Source organism: Carlito syrichta, unplaced genomic scaffold, assembly GCF_000164805.1.
Source record: "Carlito syrichta isolate Samal-C Ts95f unplaced genomic scaffold, Tarsius_syrichta-2.0.1 Scaffold308101, whole genome shotgun sequence".
In the NCBI taxonomy this organism is placed as follows: domain Eukaryota; kingdom Metazoa; phylum Chordata; class Mammalia; order Primates; family Tarsiidae; genus Carlito; species Carlito syrichta.
Window position 1 is genome coordinate 301,564 of NW_007252197.1, and position 21,264 is coordinate 322,827.

Below are 21,264 nucleotides of genomic sequence, written 5' to 3' on the forward strand. Positions count from 1 at the left end.
CCCCCATCCAAAAAAAAAAAAAAAAAAAATGTGTTGGGCACACCGCAAGTGCCTGGTTATTGTGTGGGGCAGATTGGAGGGGCAAAGACCAGAGCCGGAGGCTTCAGAGGAGACTGGAGCAGTCTCCAGGCAAGAGACACTGAGGATGGGCTGAGGCCTGTGGGACGGAGGAGGAGCCATGGGTTGTGACAGGCCATGCTGCATGGAGGAGAGCACTGGCGTTGACCAGCAGGCCTGGTGTGAATCTCTGCTCCAAAACTTCCCAGCTGGGTGACCCAGGAGAGGGCTCCCATCTCCCTGAGCCTCAGTTTTCCTCATCCGTAAAATGGGCCTCCAGTGTTTAGGGCCCTGATGAGGAAGAAGTTGGGGGACAAGGCTCCTGGGAGACACCTGCTTTTGAGTTTGCACTTGGAGTTTGAAACTGACAGGAAGGGCAGAGGGAGCCCTTCCAGAGGCTGGAAGTAGAGTGTGCGACAGGCTGAGGGGAGAGGCGAGGGGGATGGGGGATGTTCGCTGGTAATTAGAACGTTTGAACTTCAGAAAAGTTAATTAATGATGAAGCTGTCGTGGAGCGTTGCTCAGGCTAGAAGGGGGCCCTGGCAGCGACTGAAATTAATTACAGGCTATGGCGGGAGAGTGGCAGCGGGGTGAGGGGACAGGAAGGAACAGGGCTGGGGCCGGGAGGGGCTGAGGGAAGGCAGATGAGAAGGCAGTATCCCAAGGTGAGCACAGCCTGGATGAGCGGGAGGCTGTTGCCATGGAAACCAGGTCAGGCTCCCAGTAGGCAAGAGGTGCTCATCCCACTCAGGGTTTGGTGTAGCTTCCTCCAAGCCAAGGGCAGGGCTTTGAAATTGAGGGGGTGAGGGTTTGTGTGTGTGTGTGTGTGTGTGTGTGTGTGTGTGTGTGTGTGTGTTGAGTCGCAGTCACACTCTGTCGCCCAGGTTGGAGTGCAGTGGCATGCTTGTGGCCACCGCAACCTCACCCTACTGGGCTCAGGCAATCCTTCCAGCTCAGCCTTCCAAGTGGCTGGAACCACAGGCACACGCCATCACATCTGGCTAATTGTTTGATTTATTGTAGAGATGAGGTCTTGCCAAGCTGCCCAGGCTGGTTCGAATCCCTGGCCTCAGGCAGTCCTCTTGCCTTGGTCTCCCAAAGTGCTGGGATTAGAGGCATGAGCCACCCGTGCCTTGCCGGGCGAGGATTTTTGTTTGGAGACACTCAAAGGTCACTGGGTGGCAGAGTATGCAGGGCCTGTGGAGATTTACAGTACCACTCCTTATCCATGGGTCATTTGCCAAGACCCCCAGTGGATGCCTGAAGCCACAGATGGTACTGAACCCTTGACACACTATGTTTTTTCCTACATGTACATACCCATGGTAAAGTTTAATTTGCTGGGAGCAGTGGCTCACGCCTGTAATCCCAACACTTTGGGAGGCGGAGGTGAGAGGGTTGCCTGAGTCCAGGCGTTCAAGAGCAGCCTGGGCAACTTGATGAGACCTCATCTCTACTGTATTTGTTCATTCAGCAGATATTTATTGAGCTCCTACTATATTCCTGTTATTGTTCGGGTTGTGAACATACCATCTCTGTTCCCCTTGGAATGCAGGTTTGAGCCGTAGATAACATGACAATGAGCATGTCAAGATGACAGTGTCAGGGTGTGAAGAGGGCTTGTGGCCACTGGGGGTGGAGAGGCGGGCTGGGGAATTCTTCAGATGAGATGACAATGGAGTTAGCAGGTCAGTCAGCCCCCGAGGAGGGAACATGTGCAAAGGCCCTGCGGTGAAGTGTCCCAGTGTGTGTGTCAGAGGAGCCCAGAGGCCAGCAGGGCTGGAGGGGGTGAGCCAGGCTGAGGCAGAAGGAGACAGGAGTGGGGGTGAGGGTGAGTCGTGGGGGGGCAGTGAGGATGGGCTCTGCAGGCTGAGGGTTTATGATCAGAGAGCTGGAGCGCCAGGGCAGGGTTTTGAGCAGGGGAGGGAGGTGAGCTCACTTCTGCTGCAGAAAGTGTGGGCCAGAGGGGCCAGGGAAGACCCAGGGGACCGGTGGGGTGGGGGTCCCTGGTCACCCAGGTTCACAGGTGGAAAGGCGAGCCAGGTGGTGCTGGGACTGGAGCTCGAATGCAGATCTCTGGTCCTGTGTGCTGCTTTTATGACACAAAGTGCTGCCTTTCTGTTCCCTGAAGCTCAGTTTCTGGGACCGGAATGGGGGTTGTGTAGACAGGGTGTGGCGAGTTCTATCAGCACGTTTCCTCTTAGAGAAGGCGAATGTACACCCAGCTGTAGTCATTGCCTCTAAGGTCAGTAGGTTTCATGGTCTGGAAGTCCAACTTCAGTCATTCATGCCATGTGTGGTGTAGGTCTTTTTTGCCTTAGGTGCCCTCTTTTCTTTTTCCTTTTAAAGATATGGGGTGTAATTCAGGATTATGTAGATAAGCGGTCATCGTACAGGTAAAGTTTGGGCCTCCCTTTGGTCCCCACTTCACTTGGTTTGAGGTCAGGTACCTTATTGATGTTATGTGTCCCCACTGCCCTGGCAGCATCCTGCTACTGCCAAACCCTTTCTTACAGTGTTCTGGTAAATGTTCCGGGTCCTCTTATGAGTGAGAACATGTGGTACTGAGCTTTTTGTTTGTTTCTGTGATAGATCACTGAGTACGATAGACTTTAAATCCATCCAAGTTGCTGCAAAGTCCATAATTTTGTTTTTCTTTATGGCTGCATAATACTCCATCGTGTATATGTGCCACATTTTTTAAAATCCAATCTACTTTTCTGTTGTTGTTGGAGTCTTATTCTGTCACCCAGGCTGGAGTGCCATGGCACGCTCACGGCCACCCCAGCGTCGACCTGCTGCACTCCAGCAATCCTTCCACCTCAGCCTTCCAAGTAGCCAGCACTACAGGCACATGCTACCGTGCCCGGCTAGTTTATTTTTTTAATTTTATTGTAGAGACGAGTTCTCACCGAGTTGCCTGGGCTGGTCTTGAACCCATGGGCTCAGGCAATCCACTCGCCTCAGTCTCCCAAAGTGCTGGGATTACAGGCTAAGCCACCGAGCCTGGCCAGGTATGCAGTTTACTTTTGATGGGCAGCAGGGTTGGTTCCATGTTTTTAATTGTGAATATGTTTTTATTGTGAATAATGCTGCAATAAACATGCGTGTGCAGGTATCTTTTTCATAGAGTGATTTGAGTTCCTCCAGGTGTATTTCCAGAAGGAAGATTGCGGAGTCATATGGACGGTCAATTTTTAGATCTTTTAGGAATCGCCACGCTGTCTTCTACAGAGGCTGTATTAGTTTACACTCTCACCCACAGTGTAGAAGCGTTTCCTTTTCCTTGCGTCCTCTCCAGCTTCGGTTGTTTTTTGAGTTATTGATGATGGGTGCCCTCTTTTGAAGTAGGCACAGGTTTTGGGGGCCCTGGGACCTAGTTAAGGTGGGAGATCCCAGTTTGGGAGATCTGAGCAGCTTCAGCTTTCTCATCTGTATGGTGGGGAGCTGGAGTGACACAAGCCCTGAGGTATCTTTGACCTTGACCTCCCTGGTTCGATGGCTAGATGGATTGAGAGTGATGGGACTGGACACCATGGGCTGTGCTCTAATGCTGGGCAGGGAGGGGAGGGAAAGAGGGTGTTTATGGAGGTGCCCGCGGTTAGGGAGAGGAGAGCAGCCTGGTCCAGGGTACCGAGGGGAGCCCACTCATCCAGCTCTAAGCTCGTGCCCCAAGGTCCTGCCTGGGACTGGGTTAAGAGTCGACTCTGGAGCCTCTTGACTGGAGTAGACCATCTGCCTGGGTGGGCCTGAGGAGGCCCAGGCCTACCCTGCTTGACACAAGGGTTGAGACTGGCCTACGCCAGGCGTTTTGGGGTCTGGCGATGGGCTGTAACCCCACCGTGGGCAAAGAGAGAGGGATGGGGGCTTCCAGCCCATCTCAGTCACACCAGAGGGCCCTCTGCAGGTTGCAGACACAGACCTTGGCAGAGATGGAGGGGGCACAAGTCAGGGGAGGGGACCGGTGGTCAGCAAAGGGAGGCAGTCAAGGGTGAAGGGGCTGAAATAATCCAGAGATGGCCGGCCAACCAGACTTCTGGAACCTTCTCCCTTCCTGGACCTGAGGGGGATGGGCGTCCTGTAGGTGGCGGCTTGGTGGGGTTTGGGTCCCTTGGTGGGTTCGGCACACATGGCCACGTCTGTTGCAATGGGGGCAGGCTGGCTCCAGTGGCTTTGGAAATTTGGGCGTTGACTGGGGCAGGACCTTGAAGGAGAAGAACTGAGAATGGGGTATATGCCTGTGTGTGTGGTGGGTCGGGGGTATTCCGTTCCAGGTGCACCCTGCTCCCTGGCCACAGCCCCCGCTGTTTTGTCCTTGACTTGGTGTGCACGTGGTTTGAATGTGTCAGCATGCTGGTGATCCTGCTGAACTGCGTGACACTTGGCATGTACCAGCCGTGCGACGACATGGACTGCCTTTCCGACCGCTGCAAGATTCTGCAGGTGAGCTGGCCATGTGTCCTACCCCCACTATGTCCTGCCCAACCCTCCACCCTTTGCCGTCTCCACCGTGCTCCACCTCCTCCACCTTGCCCTGCCCTATGCTCCGCCCCCACTCCCATGGCCCCACCCCAGCCTACCTGCCTGCCCCGAGCAGAGCAGCCCTGTCCCCAACAGCAGCACTCCCTTGGCTGTGTCTTCCCCACCCCCAACCAGTCTTCCCCATTCCCCTTTGATCCTCTTTCCTTTCCATCCATCCTCCTCATCTGGGCACCTCTGCCCTAGTCCAGACCACCATCTTCTCCCTCCTGGGTATCCGCACCAGCCTTCTCCTGGTCTCCCAATCACAAATGACCTGTCACTCTCCTGCCGACAGCGTGCCTTTCCTCCCCAGTGCTCTTGGGATGAAGGCCGGGTTCCACACCCCTTTAGGGGCCGACCTCTGGCTTCACCTCCTGCTCTCATCTCCCAAGGTCCCAGGTGGGCTTAGCCTTTGGTCCCTGGCACGACCCCGTGTAGGGCATGTGTATTCGTTTAGTGCAGGGTGTTAGGGTTATACCCATTCTACTGCTGTGGAAACACTCAGTGCTTTTCCCCGGGGAAGCCAGATTCCTCCTGAGAGGAATTGCTCTCTGCCTCTTGGGTTTGTACAGGACCCGGTAGTTCCCAAGCAGCACTGGGCCACAGGATCTCCTAGGGCACTTGTTAAAAATCCAGACCCTGGCCCCATCCCAGACCTGCTGAATCAGAATCTCTGGGGGTGGGTCTGGGGTCCGAGTGGGTAACAAGCTCTTCGGCCAGCCCCTGCCCTGACACACCTAGAACCAATTACCCTCGTGGAGAGTTTGCCAAGGACTCATCTCTACATCCCACCAACCAGCCTACATCCTGGCACACAGTAAGTGCCAAGCACCCGTCTGTGGAATTGGATTGGCTGCCGCCCACTCTGATCTTGGAGAGAGGAATTCCACCCAGGCCCTGCTCTCAGGAAATATATACTCACATGAGCCCATGGTTAGGGACACATTTGGGGCCTCCCCTGTGAGCAGAGGAAGACAGCACTGAGGTGGGCCTGGGGCCTGGAGTAGGGCCTGTGTTGAAATGGTTCCTTTCACAGGGGCTTTGGAGTCGGACTGACCTGCATTCCTGTCCTGGCTCTGCCACTTACCTACTTGCTTGGTGACCTGGGGCAAATTGCTGAACGTCTCTGAGTCTTAGCTTCCTCATCTAAGCATCCTCATCCCCTCATCTGGGACTCTTGTCATTACCTGGGCTTAGGGGACAGATAGAATGGGCTGTGTGACCCTGGGCAAATCATTCCCTTTCTGGGCCACAGTCTCCTCGCCTGTGAAAGGACTGCATTGGGCCAGGGTCTCTGAGGCGCTCTTCTTGCCCACAAGAAGAAGAGTTTCTGAGTCTTTTCCAGACCTCTTGAGTCCATGCCTGTGTCCCCACCTCACAGCAAGGCTATGGCCCCTGGAACCTGTGCTGCGGCCTCACCCTGTCCCTTGCTTCTCTCTTCCTGCCCCTGCAGGTCTTTGATGACTTCATCTTCATATTCTTTGCCATGGAGATGGTGCTCAAGATGGTGGCCCTGGGCATTTTCGGCAAGAAGTGCTACCTCGGGGACACGTGGAACCGTCTGGATTTCTTCATCGTGATGGCAGGGTAGGTAGTGCCCACCAGGGAAGTCCCTCGCCTTTGGCATAGTCTAGATGCTCCGGGGCTTCCGGTGACGATGATGAAGCTGCGTGGTGATGCACGGGGTCCTCCTGGACCCCTGGACTGGAAGGAGCGATGACCTTTTGCTGAGGGGTCTGGACAGACAGAGATTCCTTCCTGGGAAGTCGTGTGTCCTCCTGTCCTGCCAGCTCTTTCTGGGTCTGTTTTATGCTAATTAGCCGTATGATCTTGAGGAAGCCACCTGACCTCGCTAAGCTTCTGCTTCCTCATCTGTAAAAGAGGACTAATAGTAGCTAGTCAAACCAAATGCCCAATGAATGTTATCTCTTATTATGGTTATGCGGGATCACTCATCGAGTCAGAGATTGAGCATAGACTCAGGTGTTGTCTGACTCCAAAGACAATTTCTGTAAAGACCCAAGCTGTGGTCAGGGAGAGGCCAGGTTACAGCTGAGCCCATTTGTAGCCTCTTAGACTCTGCTGAGGCCTTTCTTCCCGCTTTCCTGGGTCAGACCCATGCATGCATTCACCCACTCACCAGGGACTGAATGAATTGCTAGGTGTCAGCGTTGTCCTAGCTGCAGGGAGCGAGGAGGAGGGGAAGCCAGACATAGGCTTTGCCTTTTCCACTTCCTGTCTGGGGTGGCAGCCTCCAGCCACGGCAGTGGGTGTGTCTTCACGCACTGGGACCAAGGCTTTGGGTAGAGCGTGTGGTTTGCTGAGAGCACTCAACACAGGAGCCATCTGAGCCAGACTGGGGACTCAGGGACTTGAGGGCTTTCCTGAGGGGGTGACACATGAGAGCTGAGGGTCAGTAGGGCAGAGGTGAGGAGGAGAGAGAAAAAGGCTGGGGGCCGTTAGTGTGTGTGTGTGTGTGTGTGTGTGTGTGCGCGCGCGTGCGAGAAACAATATGTGAGTGTGTATGTGTGTCAGTGTGTGTGCATACTTGCATGTATAATGCCACCGAGAAGGCGAGAAGGTGTGACCTCAGTGAAGATGAGATGAAGATGGTGTAAGGGTAAATGACACATGGCTGGATGGACAATTAGGATATGAGGATCTCACCAAGTATCTGCTAAATTCCACAGATAGATTCTGAAGTGAGAGGATTTGTTTCACTGGTGCTTTAAAAAAGTTACACCTCCTGTAAGCATTTTTTCCTTATCATGCTATTCAGTTTCACAACCACATTGTAAACAGCCACTGAGACCTAGGAATTATGCTGGTTTCATGTAGTTTCTTCTGCACCATGTCAGCCTCTTTGTCATGTTCTTCATTCTCATCCTGGTTTGACTGGAGAACATCCTTAAGTAGTTTTTTTATAAAAGGTGTTTGGATAGTGCCATTTTTCAGTCTTGTTTGACCAAACATATACTCCTTTGATCTTTGAGTGTGAAGGACAGTTTGTCTGTTCTAGAGTTTCCCTCGAAACCCTGCACACGTCATGCAAAGCCTACAGTCTAGTATTGCTGGTGAGTTCAGTACAAGTCTGGTTCTTCTTTCTTGGCAGATAACCTGCTTTTTCTTAACTAGAAGCTTGCAGGGTTTTCTCTTTACCTTTTGAATTCAGAACCTTCTCTAGGGCCAAGCTAGGTGGGGGACCTTAGAGAACTCAAAACTTGTGCATTCCTTGAGCTCAGAAGAAAGTTCTTGTATTTCTTCTTTGGTTATCAACCATTCCTCTCTGCTTTCTTCTTCTGGAATAACCATTAAATGAATGCTTCCCTACTCTATCTTTTCTCCATGCTGTTCCTCTTTTCTCTCACAGGTTTTTGTCAATAATGTGATTCCGTCTTCTGAATCATGCATGGGCTTTTCTGTAATATCCTTCCTCCTACTTACTGCTCCAGGAAACTGTCCATTTCCTCTGTATCTTTTAATTCCCAAGAATACTTCTTGGATTTCTTATTTTTCAGAGCACCTTGTGCCTTTTCTTGTTCTATGGATGCAATATTCACCTGAATCTCCTATGGCTCCTAATTAGGCTTCTTAAAAGTCCTTTCCTGATCCTGGAAGTAGCCTTGTGTTAAAATACAATCTAAAAGGTTAAAAAAATGTCCTTCACAAATCTTAGAGTGAACATATATCACAGATTTATCCAACTCATTAAGGAAGATGGACCCAGCAGGATGGAAATCAGCAGAATTAGGAAAACAGGCACGGGAGAAAGAATGTGGGGAGAAAACAAGGTTAGAATTGAAGCTGGTTAATGACCTACAGGGTAATAAACCATAACCCTTGGGGTTATCTTTTCTATTGGGCAGAAATCATGTATGTCTCTGCCAGATAAAAATCTACAAGATAACATGTCATTTCACAGCATCCAGACCTTTAATAAACAGGGAATAGGGAATCAGATAAAGATACAGATATTCCCCTAGACAATTAAAGAATCTTTTTTTTTTTGAGTTGGAGTCTCACTCTGTCGCCCAGACTGGAGTGCAGTGGCCTCGACCTGCTGGGTTCCGGCGATCCTTCCGCCTCAGCCTTCCAAGTAGCTGGAACTACAGGCGCGCGCTACCACGCCCGGCTAATTTTTGATTTATGGTAGAGATGAGCTCTCGCCAAGTTGCCCAGGCGGGTCTCGAACCCGCGGGCTCAGGCAGTCCAATCACCTCAGCCTCCCAAAGGCGCGGGATTACAGGCTGAGCCACCAAGCCTGGCTCAATTAAAGAATCTTTAGATGAGTCTGTTAAGTGATGCTCCAGAATGACATCGTTAGAGATACTGCCTTCCCTTTGTTGTATTTGTGAGTTCTGGGACAATTTTTCCTAACTCCTATTTCAGAGAAGTCATTTGTTCTGCCGGCTCCACCCACTGCCTGCCACCACACTCCCACCTCACCCTTTTGACTGGAGGCGTCTCCTCTATTGCTTGGTGACTCCCTCCTGACTGCTCATATTTATAAATAAAGATGATGAAGAGCTATGCTGAGATAAGTGGGAAGCCAGCCTGGCTTCAGCATCATGGCGGGGCCTCAGTTTGATATCTTGTCTTGGTCCTTGGGACAGGGTGGGGGCTGCAGGTCAGCATCCTCTGGAAGGCTGGGAGGGCTGGGCGTGGGTCCACAAGCAACATGTGCAGTCACGTAGGACCCTGCGCTTGGGTCCATGCTCTGCTGTCCCCATTTTGAAATTCTTTTTCTTTTGAGTTGGAATTTCATTCTGTTGCCCAGGCTGGAGTGCAGTGGCATGTTCATGGCCACCACAGCCTCGACCTGCTGGGCTCAGGTGATCCTTCTGCTTCAACCTTCCAAGTAGCTAGAACTATAGGGTGCGTGCCACCACGTCCAGCTAATTTTTTTGATTTATTGAAGAGACAAGGTCTCATCAGGCTGCCCAGTCTGGTCTCGAACCCCTGGGCTCGGGCAGTCTTCTTGCCTCTGCCTCCCAAGGTGCTGGGATACAGGTGTGAGCCACCGCGCCTGGCTCACTTTGAAATTCTTAGTCATTTATGAACAAGGGGCCCTGTGTTTTCATTTCGCACTGGGCCCCACAGTGATGTAGCTGGTTCTGGCTGGCGGGGCAGGCTCTGCGGAGACTCTTTTGCCTGAATCATGGATACTCACTGCCTTTCCCTGTGCTGGATACAGGGACTCAGGTGAGCCAGATTGCCCTGTCCTCAAGGCCGTCCTCATCCTTGTATCCAGGGGCATCGTAAGATGGGAGGACAGGATGGGAGTCACAATTCCTGCTCCAGAGCCAGCCCTCCAGTCCCACTGCCACCCAAGACCTGTCCCCAGAGCTGCCAGCCCATCCCCCTCGGTCCCACCCAGGCTTGGTGCTATAAATGTTCTGTTTCCCGAGTAACAGGCCTGGCATCCCAAGGATGTTTCCTCCCTTCCTGCCCCTCCCCTTCCCCAAATTACTGGCTCTTTTTTCAAGCTGTGTAGACAGACATAGAACCTCCGAGTCAGAAGGTTCCTTAGAGGTCACAGCCTTCATCTCCACATCCAACAGAACGATCACAGAGGGCTTGAGACCAGAGACCAGCTTTTGCTTGCATGACGCCAATGCAGGGAACTCAGTACTTTACCAGGCAGCCAGTCTCAAATTGGGACAGCCCACTGTGCTAGAAAGCTTTCTTTCACTGAGCTGATATCATCTTCCTGTGGCTCCCTCCTGATTGTACCATTCACTCACTTATTCGCAACACCAGCATTTATTGAGCACCTACTACATTCCAGGCCTTGTGTGGGCAATAGGGACACAGAGATGAACAAGACAGACACCCTTCATGATGTCATGGAACTCAGAGCCCGGAAAACAGACATAAAACACATCACCACAGATACATTCTAAATTGGGACCCGTGCTGCTGCAGAGTATAGAGCTTCCACGGAATAGGGCCCCTGTTTTGATGGGGGGGTCAGTATAGGCTACTCAAAGGAGACACCTGGGGGGTAAGAGTTGGCCAGGCAGAGGGTGTGGGGAAGGGCATCTCAGGGAGAGGAGGCAGCATGCAGGAGGCCTGGCAGGGGTGGAGGGTGGGCACCTGAGGAAAAGGAGGGTGAGTGGAGGGGGATGTTGGAGCTAGAGCCAGGGATCCCAGGGGGTGGGTGCTGAGAGGCAAGACCAGAGGAAGGGCAGGGGCTTGCTGCCACAGGGCGGGCCTAGAGGCTGTGGAGGTGGTGTCACCGACAGCCTTCAGAAGGTGGAGGACAGCTCCTGTCCTCCCTGAGTCTCCCAGCTGAAACGTCCCAGCCCTCCCGATATTTGTCAAAGGACAACATTCATCCCCAGAGGCCTCGCCTGCTGGACTCGCTTCAGGCTGTCTTGGTCCCTGGCCCGGGAACAGGACCCCGCCCTCCCCATGCTGGCTGATGGGATGGAGAAAATGGGCTGCCTTCGGCCTGGAGAGGTGTAGGATTGTTGGGTGGCCATGCTCCTCGCCATCCCTGACTCGTGTTCATCCATCCTCTTGTAAATCAGAGCCACAACTCAAAGTAGGTGATTTTATTTTAAAACCCAAACTCTGAATTTGTTGCTGTTAATTTCACCTTCAGTGGACTTTGGAGTCCTGACTCAGTCACTCATTACATTGATTTCCTGTGCTTGTTCAGCCCAAGACAGCGAGTCCTGTGGCACTTCATGAACTCTCTTCCAGTGTGTGACAGTGCCCTGGTAATAATTGCTATTCGTGTATAGGTGAACCCCCCTCTGTCTCATCATTTACGCTACACTTTTCTGCCTCTGTCCATTAGGAGGTCATGAAATATTTAATTACATCCTTGTTGAACTTGAGGTATTCTTTATCTGTGTCTCCCTTGGTGCATTATGCTGGCAGTTCTACCTCCTCCCCCCATCAGAAACATGAAATGGCCATTGCCACCTGTGGGACGACATCAGCACCTCTGTTAAAAGCTTCCCCAGTAATCCGATGCCTGATCTCTGGAGTGCACCAGGGCTGGAGGGTGGGGCTATAGGGACTTTTCCAGAATGAGGCTTGCCAGGGGCATGGCTGGTGTGGGCCTCGCCTCGGATGAGGGCAGGGAACAGGCGCCCACCTTAGCTCTGAAAGCCCTTGAAAGCTTGTGAGTGTGTGGACACCGGAACAGCTGAGGGAGGAACACACACAGCTTGGGAGTGGACAACTTCCCCACTCCCCAGGCACGTGCAGAACCTTTCACCTCTCCGTAGTGCTCCTCACACTTCAGGGTGAAGAGGTGGTGTCTGTCACTGGCGCAGATGCTAAAATACAGATTTCTCGGCCTCAGCCCAGGGAGCAAGATCCAGCAGGGATGGCAGGGCCTGGGAATCTGCATTTTAACCAAATGCCTAGGTGGCCCTATGGGCCACATGCAGGTGGCCTGTGGGCCACACATGGAGAAACTATACTTCCTTTGATCTTCATGGCAGCCTCTCTTCAGGAGCACTGGAAAGTAGAAATCACGACTCCCTGGGAACTGCAGGAACGGGAAGAGGTGTGGGGAGGGCTCCAGCACTGCATCCTGTTCCAGGATCTGAGTAATTCTCATGACAGGTAGAAGTACTTTGTGAACAGAGCAGTGAGGACTTCGTATAAGACTGCCTATGATCACTAGATACTGTGGTGTGTGCTGGTTGTCCCAGCTACTTAGGAAGCTGAGGTGGGAGGATTGCTTGAGTCCAGGAGTTAAAGATCAGCCTGGGCAACATAGCGAGACCCTATCTCTTAAACATTTTTTTAAAAAGAATTTCTGTGATTACTAATAATATCAATAAAAGTAGCAGTAACACTGACCTGGGGGCCGGAGGAAGAAGTTGGATCAGGCTTCATCTTACCCTGGAAACATCTCTGGAGTGCGTGCAGCTTCCCCACCCTGACTCTTACAGGCTCTCGGGAAACAAAAAGTCAATAAGAATTGTTCCTCAGCTCTGGACTAGAGCTTTCTGAAAAGATCAGGCAGGTACGTACCCTCTGCGGTTGCTGGCTGAGAGTTCCTTTTGTCCAAAGTGCCTCATCAGTGGGACTTTAAAAAGCAAAGGGAATTGAATCCTCTTAGGCCTCATCCAGGGGTGTGATAAAAATAAGAACATTGACTGTTTGCTGAGTGCTGACTGTAGGCCTGACACTGTGCATCATCTTGTGAATTGTCAGCCAAGCTGTGTGAGGGTGTGGTCAGTTTCACTTTCCAGGATGAGGCACAGTGACCGGGAGTGACTTGCCCAAGGTCACAGGCTGGCGAGGGGCAGAGCCAGAAGGGGAACCCGGTGAGCTTGGCTTCATGGACTGGGATTGGGTCCTGGTTCTGAGTGACTTGCAGGGTGTATTTGTCAGGGATGCATCTGGCTGCAAGTAATGGGAAGCCCAACCAACAGGGGCTTGAGCAAGTTCTGAGTGCTTTTTCTGACATCAAGTTTTGGTTATTGGTGATAGTGTGGGGGCTGACATCTCGTGACTTTCCAGGTCTTTCTTTCACCATCACAAGGCAGCTGCTGAAACTGAGGGTCATGTCTGAATTGAAGGTCAGAAGGAAGGGTGAAGAGAGGTAGGACATGTCCACTCAGACCAGGAGAATGAGATTTTCTTTCCAAGATCCCTCCTTGTCCTGGCACACACGCATGGCCAGAACTGGGTCTCGTGGCCACCCTTAGCTGCAGCAAGGCTGAGAAAGCAGAAAACATCACTGAAGATATTTTGACTAGATCAACCAAGAGTTGTTCCTTGGGATCAGGCAAGATTGGAAGAAGACAGGATACGCTCAGGGGGGCGACTCTTAGGCCTCAGTTCCTCTCTTTGAGCCTCAGTTTCTTCATTTGCCCTCCACCAAAGCCATGACCCTACCATCTCTCTAAGTCCCGTCTGGGTTGGCGGGACAGGACCTGGGCTCTGTTGAGAAATCTAAAGTTAACCTGTGAAAGCGCCACAGAGGCCATTGCCTGCCAGTGGACAGGCAGAAGGTCATCACTGGGTTGTTTCCATCACTGGCTTTGTGTGCGCTACTGGCGGGTCAGGGAAGTGTATGGAGGCCCAGGACACCCTCCTGGCCCTGTCATTGACTTTATACTGATTTTTCCTGGACTTTACAGGTCTGTCTTCCCTGTGGACTGGGTGCTCTGAGGGCAGGGCCAAGGCATCATTCTGGAGTTCCTGGAGCCTGGCCTTGGGCAAGGGCGGGGGAGGTTCTGTGACAGGTTTGTTTTCTGGCTGTGGTTCCCAGGCACTTGAGTTGAGGAGAGGGTATCTGGAGCCATTATCTTTTCTTCTTTTTCTTTTTTTTTTTTTTTTTGAGTTGGAGTCTCACTGTGTCGCCCAGACTGGAGTGACTCCGGCCACCCCAGCTTCGACTTGCTGAGCTCCAGCAATCCTTCCGCCTCAGCCTTCCAAGTAGCTAGAACTACAGGTGCGTGCTACCACGCCTGGCTAATTTTTTTGATTTATTGTAGAGATGAGGTCTCCCCAAGTTGCCCAGGTGGGTCTCGAACCCGCGGGCTCAGGCAATTCACTCACCTCGCCTCCCAAAGCGCGGGATTACAGGCTGAGCCACTGAGCCCGGCCGGAACAATTTTGTTTAAGCAGAGCTGCTGTTGGGTGGGTGTGGACCTGGGAAGGTTCCGGTGGGAAACTTATTGCGAGTAGTTTTTCTCGTTTGTATATGGGGTTGGGTGGAAGAGAGGATGGTGGTCACCGCACAGGCCCCTTTCCATGGAAACAGGATGGTAGCCGCCAAGGGGAATGTGGGGGAAGTCCACAAGGACTGAGAAGCCTGACCCTAGTCAATTGTGAATCAGGCAGGACTCTCTCAGTTACACGGGACAGGAAGGTTGACCTGAGTTAAGAGAGGACTGTCTCTTCCACTGAAAAGCCCAGGGGGCTCCAGCTCCGCTCACTCTGGAATCCTGAGGCATGCCACCAGTCTGTGCATCCTCCCATCTTCCCACACCACAACTCAGCTAGTTCCCTGAGCGGCCCTCCCCGGTGCCAGGTCAGAGCTGACACTCTCTTCAGATCAGAATGATCGTTTTTCTTTCCCTTCCCAGCAGTTCCAACCACTCTGGGAACTGAGCCTTCTCGCCTGGATTGGCTGGTGCGGGCAACGTGCTCATCCCTGAACCAATCTCTGTGGGCAGAGAAATGGAGCTTTGGCCAGACATAGGTCAAGGCCCATCCCACCCCCACTGCAGTGTGTGAGGTCCGCCCACCCACATCACGTGGACTTTCCGACTTTGCTACTCTGGCAGCCAGAAGGGAATGAGACTGGGGCTGGTTAGGTGGTTTACCACGGACTAATGCTTGCTGACTGGGCTGGGGCCTTCTACATCCATGGTGGTGTTACATCCTCACAATCCTGAGAAATTAGGGTTGTGAACCTTGTTTTACAGATAAAGAAATTGGAGGCTCAGAGAGACTAGTAGCTTGCCTCGAGACACACAACCTTTATGGTCCAGATCTGGAATTGCTCGGGTATGGCTGCCCCCAGAGCCTCACTAGCTCTCAGGAAGCTATGAGGTGAGTCCCCTGAGAGGGACGTTTCCCCCAAACTCTGGTAGATACCATAGTGTCTCTGTCCCACCCAGAGCCCACTACTTGGTTCTCAGCAGTCATGCCCACTTGCTGTGGTGCCAAGACTACTCTGGAGTAATGGAGCTAAGTTTTATGGGGGCGAGGCAGACATCATGGGGCGTGTTGGGGACACAGACTAAAAAAGTTGTTCATTGTTTATCTCAAGTTCAAATGTAACTGGGCAGCCTGTATTTATCTGGCAACTCTACCCAGAGATAAAACTATTGGAGTAAAGCCACTTGAGTGGAGGCTTGGAGAGAAAAGGTCCAGGGCCTCTGGAGCTGAGGTCACCTGAGCTGCCTGGGTTCCCACCTGCCTGGGTCTATCTTTGCAGCCCTTCCTTCCACTTTGTGGCCACCCAGTATTGTTCCCCAAGTCTTCTGTACACTGAACTTGGCCTGAGTTGGTTTCACCCAAGTGGGCATCAGTCAAGTGGGCTTAATAACCTCTGTTCTTGGGTCTCATAGGATTTGTGTGAGGAGATATGGATGTTACTATGGTCTGAATGTGTCCCCCAAAGTTCAGGTGTTGGCAACTTAATTCTTGTTGGACAGAGTTGAGAGGTGAGGCTTTTTTTTTTTTTTTTTTTTTTGAGCTGGAGTCTTACTCTGTGGCCCAGGCTGGAGTGTAGTGGCACACTCAGGGCCACCCTGGCATCAACCTGCTGGGCTCCAGCTATCCTTCCACCTCAACCTTCTAGGTAACTGAAACTACAGAACTAATTTATTGTAGACTTGGTCTCACCAAGTTACCTGGGCTGATCTCGAATCCGTAGGCTCCAGGTAATCCACTTTCCTTGGCCTCCCTAAGTGCTGGGTTTATAGGCTGAGCCATTGAACCCAGCAGGTGAGCTTTTTAAGAGGTGATTATTAGGTCACAAGGACTAAACCTTTATGGATTAATTTTGCTATCATTTTGGGAATGTGTTAGTTATTGCTGGAGTGGGTTCTGGATAAAAAGATGAGTTTGGCCCCCTTCTCTGTCTGTCTGTCTGTCTGTCTGTCTGTCTGTCTCTCTCTCTCTCTCTCTCTCTCTCTCTTTGAGTTGGGGTCTCACTCTGTCCCAGGCTGGAGTGCAGTGGCATGATCATGACTTATTGCAGCCACCAATTCCTGGGCTCAAGCTATCCTCCTACCTCAGCCCCCTGAGTAACTGGGACTATAGGCATGGGCCACCTATACCTGTCTGATTTTGGGGTTTTTTGTAGAGATGATGTCTCGCCATGTTTCCCAGGTTCAAGCACTCCTCCCTCCTCATCCTCCCAAAGTGCTGGGATTACAGGTGTGAGCCACCACACCTGACCTCCCTCTCTCGAATGTACTTTCTTGCCCTCTGCCTTCTGCTTTGCAATGTTACAGCAAGAAGACCCTCATCAGATGAAGCCCTTTGATCTTGGACTGCCCAGCCTCCAGAACCATGAACGAAATTAATTCATCTGTTAAAAAATAAATTACCCAGTCTCAGGCATTCTGTTACAACAGCAAAAATGGACTAGGATAGGTGCTAGCAAAATACTATAAACTGAGTAGCTTGTAAACAACAGAACTTATTTCTCACAGTTCTGGAACCTGGCAAATCCAAGATCAAGGTGCTGGCAGATGTAGTGTCTGGTGAAGGCTCTCATCCTCATAGATGTGTCTTCTTAGTGAGTCCTCAGTGAGATGAGGAAGGGGTAGATGAGCTCCTTTGACTTTTTTTTTTTAATAAAAGCACTAATCTCATTCTTGAGGGCTCTGCCCTCATGACCTAATCACCTCCCCAAAGGCCCCCACTTCCTAATACCATCATCTTTGGGGTTAAGATTCCAACATATGAATTTGGGGAGGACAAACACTCGGACCATGGCAATGGGTGAAATGACCCATAAATCATAAGGTGCTGGCCAAAGTCAAGGGTTAATGCCATGACTCTCCAGCTCTCCCCATGACTTCCTTCCACACTCTCTCCCACTCTCCACTGAACACCTACTATGTGCTGGGGGACTGGATATTGGCAAAGGCTGGTGGTCTAGGTATCAACCAACACAATCCTGAGTCATCACAGAGCTGCCTCCTGACAGATGATCTGCAATTTCCAGCATCTCAGCTTCCCTTCCATTAGCTACATCTTCAATTACATTTTAAGAAAGCCCCCGTGGGCCCCTTGCAAAGATTGAGGAAACAACCTATTTTTATCAGCCACACACAGAATCATCTCCTGGGCGGGATATTTCCTGGAAAGATGTTGAATCTCAGTCATCTCTTGTGGCTTCTTGTCAGCTCCAAGCTTTTTGTTGTTGTTGTTCTGATCTTGTCCTTCAAGTTATTTGTTTGACAAGCTTGCACACAGGGAGTCTGCCTCCAAGTCAGAACCTGGGCTGGGCACTGGGGACCCAGCTGGGACTCTGAGCCAGCCTCTCCCCTGAGAAACAGGGACAGGTAGAGTGTGCCTCAGAGCCAGAGGTGCCCTAATAGAGGACCAGCGGGACATAAGGCAGGAGAGTGCAACTCTGCCCGAGGGAGGGGTCTGGAAAGGGCATCATGTGACTGGTGGATACGTGTGAGCTGAGTTGAGGCTGCGGTGTAATAATAGCTCCTGTTTCTTTGGCTCTCGCTTGTGCTAGGCCTTGGTCTAAGCACCGGGTCTGTGCTTGAACACATTTCAGTTCAGTGACCTGCCCACGGTCACATGGCTCACTAGCAGCGAGCTGGAATTGGAGCCAGCTCTAACCATCAGACAACACTGTCTCCAAGGCTGCTGGCCCTGTCCTCGTGCTGCTGCGTGAGCTGTGCCCACCGGCCACCTGACTGGGAGAGGAGCATGTGCGTGAGCCAGCAGGCGCTGGCCTGCTCTGCCTTGCTGGTGACGGATGAAATGGGGCAGGCGGCGTGTGACACAAAGGTCCTGGGTCCCTTGGGCTCTTCCTGAGCCTCAGCTTCCTCCAGCCCTGCAAGATTATCCAAGGGAAGGGATATAAAGCTCTTGGCAGGTGGTGAGTGCTCAGGAAACCCTTCTGAACCAGCCAGGCCTCTGAGTTGCCAGTGACAGAATCCCAATGCAGTCGGGCCTGCGACCCAAAGAGAACATGCTGGCTCATGTAGCTGGGAGGAATAGAGAGCAGGTCTGGGATCTAGGCTCAGCGGGAGGGAGGTGCTCCAGACATATGGTCAGGATCCTGCCTCTCCGATTCTTGCTCCCGCTTTCCTTTGCACTGGCAGAAGTCTCAGGCCACCACGGAGGCAGGGTGGCCACCAGCACCTCCGGGTTTCCAGGCAGTGGCTCAGCCAGGGAGAGCACCTCTCAGCTGCTATCCTGCTTGTGAGTAGACTGCCTCTCATGGCCTGTGTGGGGCCACATGTCTATCCTGAGACACACATGGCGGCCGGGCTAGGGGCATGTCGCCTGCCAGTTGACCGGGTCTGGGTCTCTGGGCCTTTCCTGGGAGCCAGGAGCCGGGGAGGGAGGCTCCTTCACAGAAACAAGTGGGAGCTGTGCCCAGAAGAGTGTTGCCCAACCTCCCTGTCCACTGCTGGCACAGTCCCTTCCCCAGCATGGCCACACCCAAGCCCCCCTCCCCAGAAGACAGCTTGGGGACTGAGGGCAGCCCTCCACCTGGAGTGATGACAGGATGGAAGTGCTGTCTTTAGAGCAAAATTACTTACCTAATTGAGCGCTTGGGAGCTGGCAGGAGGTAGTGGTGGAGGGGGTTGTTGGTATATTTTTTTTTAGACTTTTAGCACTGAAGCTGCATGATAAAATAACTGTGTAATTAGGAATTAATTTCTCACTCCTGTAAATGATGGCTTATTTGGGGCCCAAGAGGAGTTAGCACGGTAGTTATTCACCCACAGACAGGCCTTCCTCACCTTCTCCTTTTGGAGCGGGAGGGGAGGGTCCCAGCTGCCATGGCTGTCAACCAGGCTGGAAAGAAGAAGAGAGGAGGAAGATAGCTTCTTCCATTCCAGCAGAAGTTGGGACGTGGCACTCATGCCTGGTGTGGTACCTAGGATAAACAGAGATTGGGGAAGAGGCTGGCAGAGGCCAGATTGTGGAGGGCCTTGAAGGCCCAGGATTGGGGGCTTGGACTTTGTTCTGAGGGCAGTGGGGAGCCATTGAGGATTTTATGTAGGGAGTGACACAGCCAAATCTGAATTCTAGGAGGTTTCTGCTGACTGAGGAAGGTCTCTTGGGGACGCCAGGAGACCAGTCAGGAGCCTGTTGAAGTCTTCAGGGGAGGGGATGGTGACCTGGGCTAGGACATGGAGGGTGGAGCTGTCAGCAGGCTGTCCCAGGTTGGGACGGTTGGGACAGGAGTCACTGTCAGGATGGTTCCCGGAGCAGAGACTTCTGCCCACAGTTCCTGCCTCCCAGCTAAGCGCCCTTCCTTTTCTCTCTCCATCCTTGTCCAATGTCCCTTTGCTATCCTCTTCCCGTCAAAGAAGAATGAGAACAATTGGATTCTTCACTGCGCACCTACTATGTGTTTTTTATTCACCGAATGCATTTATATGCTGTCTTATTCCCCAGACAGGGGAAGCAGCTGCAGCCAAATGTGCCTAGTAGGTTCGTGAAATATAGATGTGAGAGTTAGGACCTTGGAGAAAAGTTTAAGCAAATGCATCCCCTGGAACGATCTACCGTGTCAAGGTCTTTCTTGCTACTAACATCTTAGAAACATCACATTTCTCCTTTTGACGTGGTTGCCAGGAAGCTCAGATCTTGGCACTAAATTCTACAGGAAAGTTCTCTTGCGGGCTTTTCATTGGGGTTCTGGGGGCTGCAACTGGTGAGTTCTATGGGGAATTTTTGCAGCAGGCTGCAGAAGATGTGTCCCCATGTTGAAGACCTGGAGGGTCAGGTCCGGACTGAGGGGAAGGGGCTGGGCCAGTGTGTCACCCCAGCCCTGCCCTGTGAAGACCTGCTCTGACTCAGTGTTCAGGAGTTTCAAATGCATGGCCAGGCAGTGGCTACTTCAGCTCCCTCAGAGACTGGGGTGGATGCCGAGAATTGCCCAGGTCTGCAGCCAAGAAGGCGCGAGTCTTATCTGCCTCCCCTGGCGAGGCTGGGGCCCGGGAGGTGCTCAGATTCTAAGGTTGACTAACTGGGTAACCGTGGGCCTCGGTGACATCCAGCCACAACTTGTAGCTCATTCAGGACCCGGGGCCAGTCTCTTCCCACCACTCTGTTTGTGAGAACGCTATTTGTCATCAAGGGTCTGTTTGCACGGGGCAGTCTCGTCCCCTAGCTGTCCTGGGACAGAGTCTGTGGTGGGTGCACCCACTTAACTGGGAGCCAACTGTGTCACACTGTGGCCCCCTGGGTTCCTCGAGGGGGAAGGTGGAGCCGTGGGGCAGTGTGGGCTGGGAGTCAGACCAGGTGGGAGGTCATCTTGAGGGCACCTCTGTGAGTGAGTGGGTCCTGGATGTGGCTTGAAGCAGGGGCTCTGCCCTGGTCCAGGGTGGAATGGAGGGGTCCTTGGCAGGGGCACTGTGATGGGCTCGGCTGTGGGGAGGCTCGGATGGGTCACTACAGGTAGATAGTTAGAGCTGTGCCTGGCACATGGGGCACTCAGACAGCGTACCCATCCATCTAGCGAGCTTTTATTTTTATTTTGAGATGGGAACGCGTCCTGGACGGGCACCTGCCAGACCTGGTCAGATGTGCTCTCTGGGCCCTGGAATCCAGCACGTGGGCGGGTTCAGGCCGGTGAGGGCTGGGAACGGTCACCCCAGCTCCCCCAGCAACGCACAAACCCAGCCTGGGGGCTCAGCTTTCCCAGAGGCTGCTGCCCACCCCTAGGCAGGAGCCAGAGGATCAGAGCAGGAGGAGGAGGGTCTGGCCGGTGGGGGAGGGGGTGGGGGTGCTGGAGCACTCCTAGGCCTGCAGCCCAGCGCCTGTTTGTGTGCCGCCCCCGCAGCCTCTCCGTCACAGGCGTCTCAGGCTGCCTGGAGAGCTCTTTCCACAAAATGCGAAGATGACAGTTTGGCTCACCCACGCGGGAGCCTCACACGCCGGCTCCCTCGCCGCCCCTTCCAGGTCACCGGCTGCCCTTACCCTCTCTGCCTGGCTGCTGGCCGGCACCCCCCCCCCCCCCCCCCCCCCCCCCCCCCCCCCCCCCCC

At 52.7% G+C, this 21,264-nt stretch overlaps 1 protein-coding gene across 1 annotated transcript in view; it reads left to right on the forward strand.

Annotated features, from left to right (window-relative positions):
* The window catches only part of CACNA1I (calcium voltage-gated channel subunit alpha1 I), a 104,983-nt gene that overhangs the window by 19,130 nt on the left and 64,589 nt on the right, over nucleotides 1-21,264 (forward strand). The window contains exons 2-3 of the mRNA XM_021715980.1: nucleotides 4,389-4,500; nucleotides 6,032-6,165. Coding sequence (XP_021571655.1) covers nucleotides 4,389-4,500; nucleotides 6,032-6,165 — 246 coding nt within the window. The remainder of the gene's footprint in view (nucleotides 1-4,388; nucleotides 4,501-6,031; nucleotides 6,166-21,264) is intronic.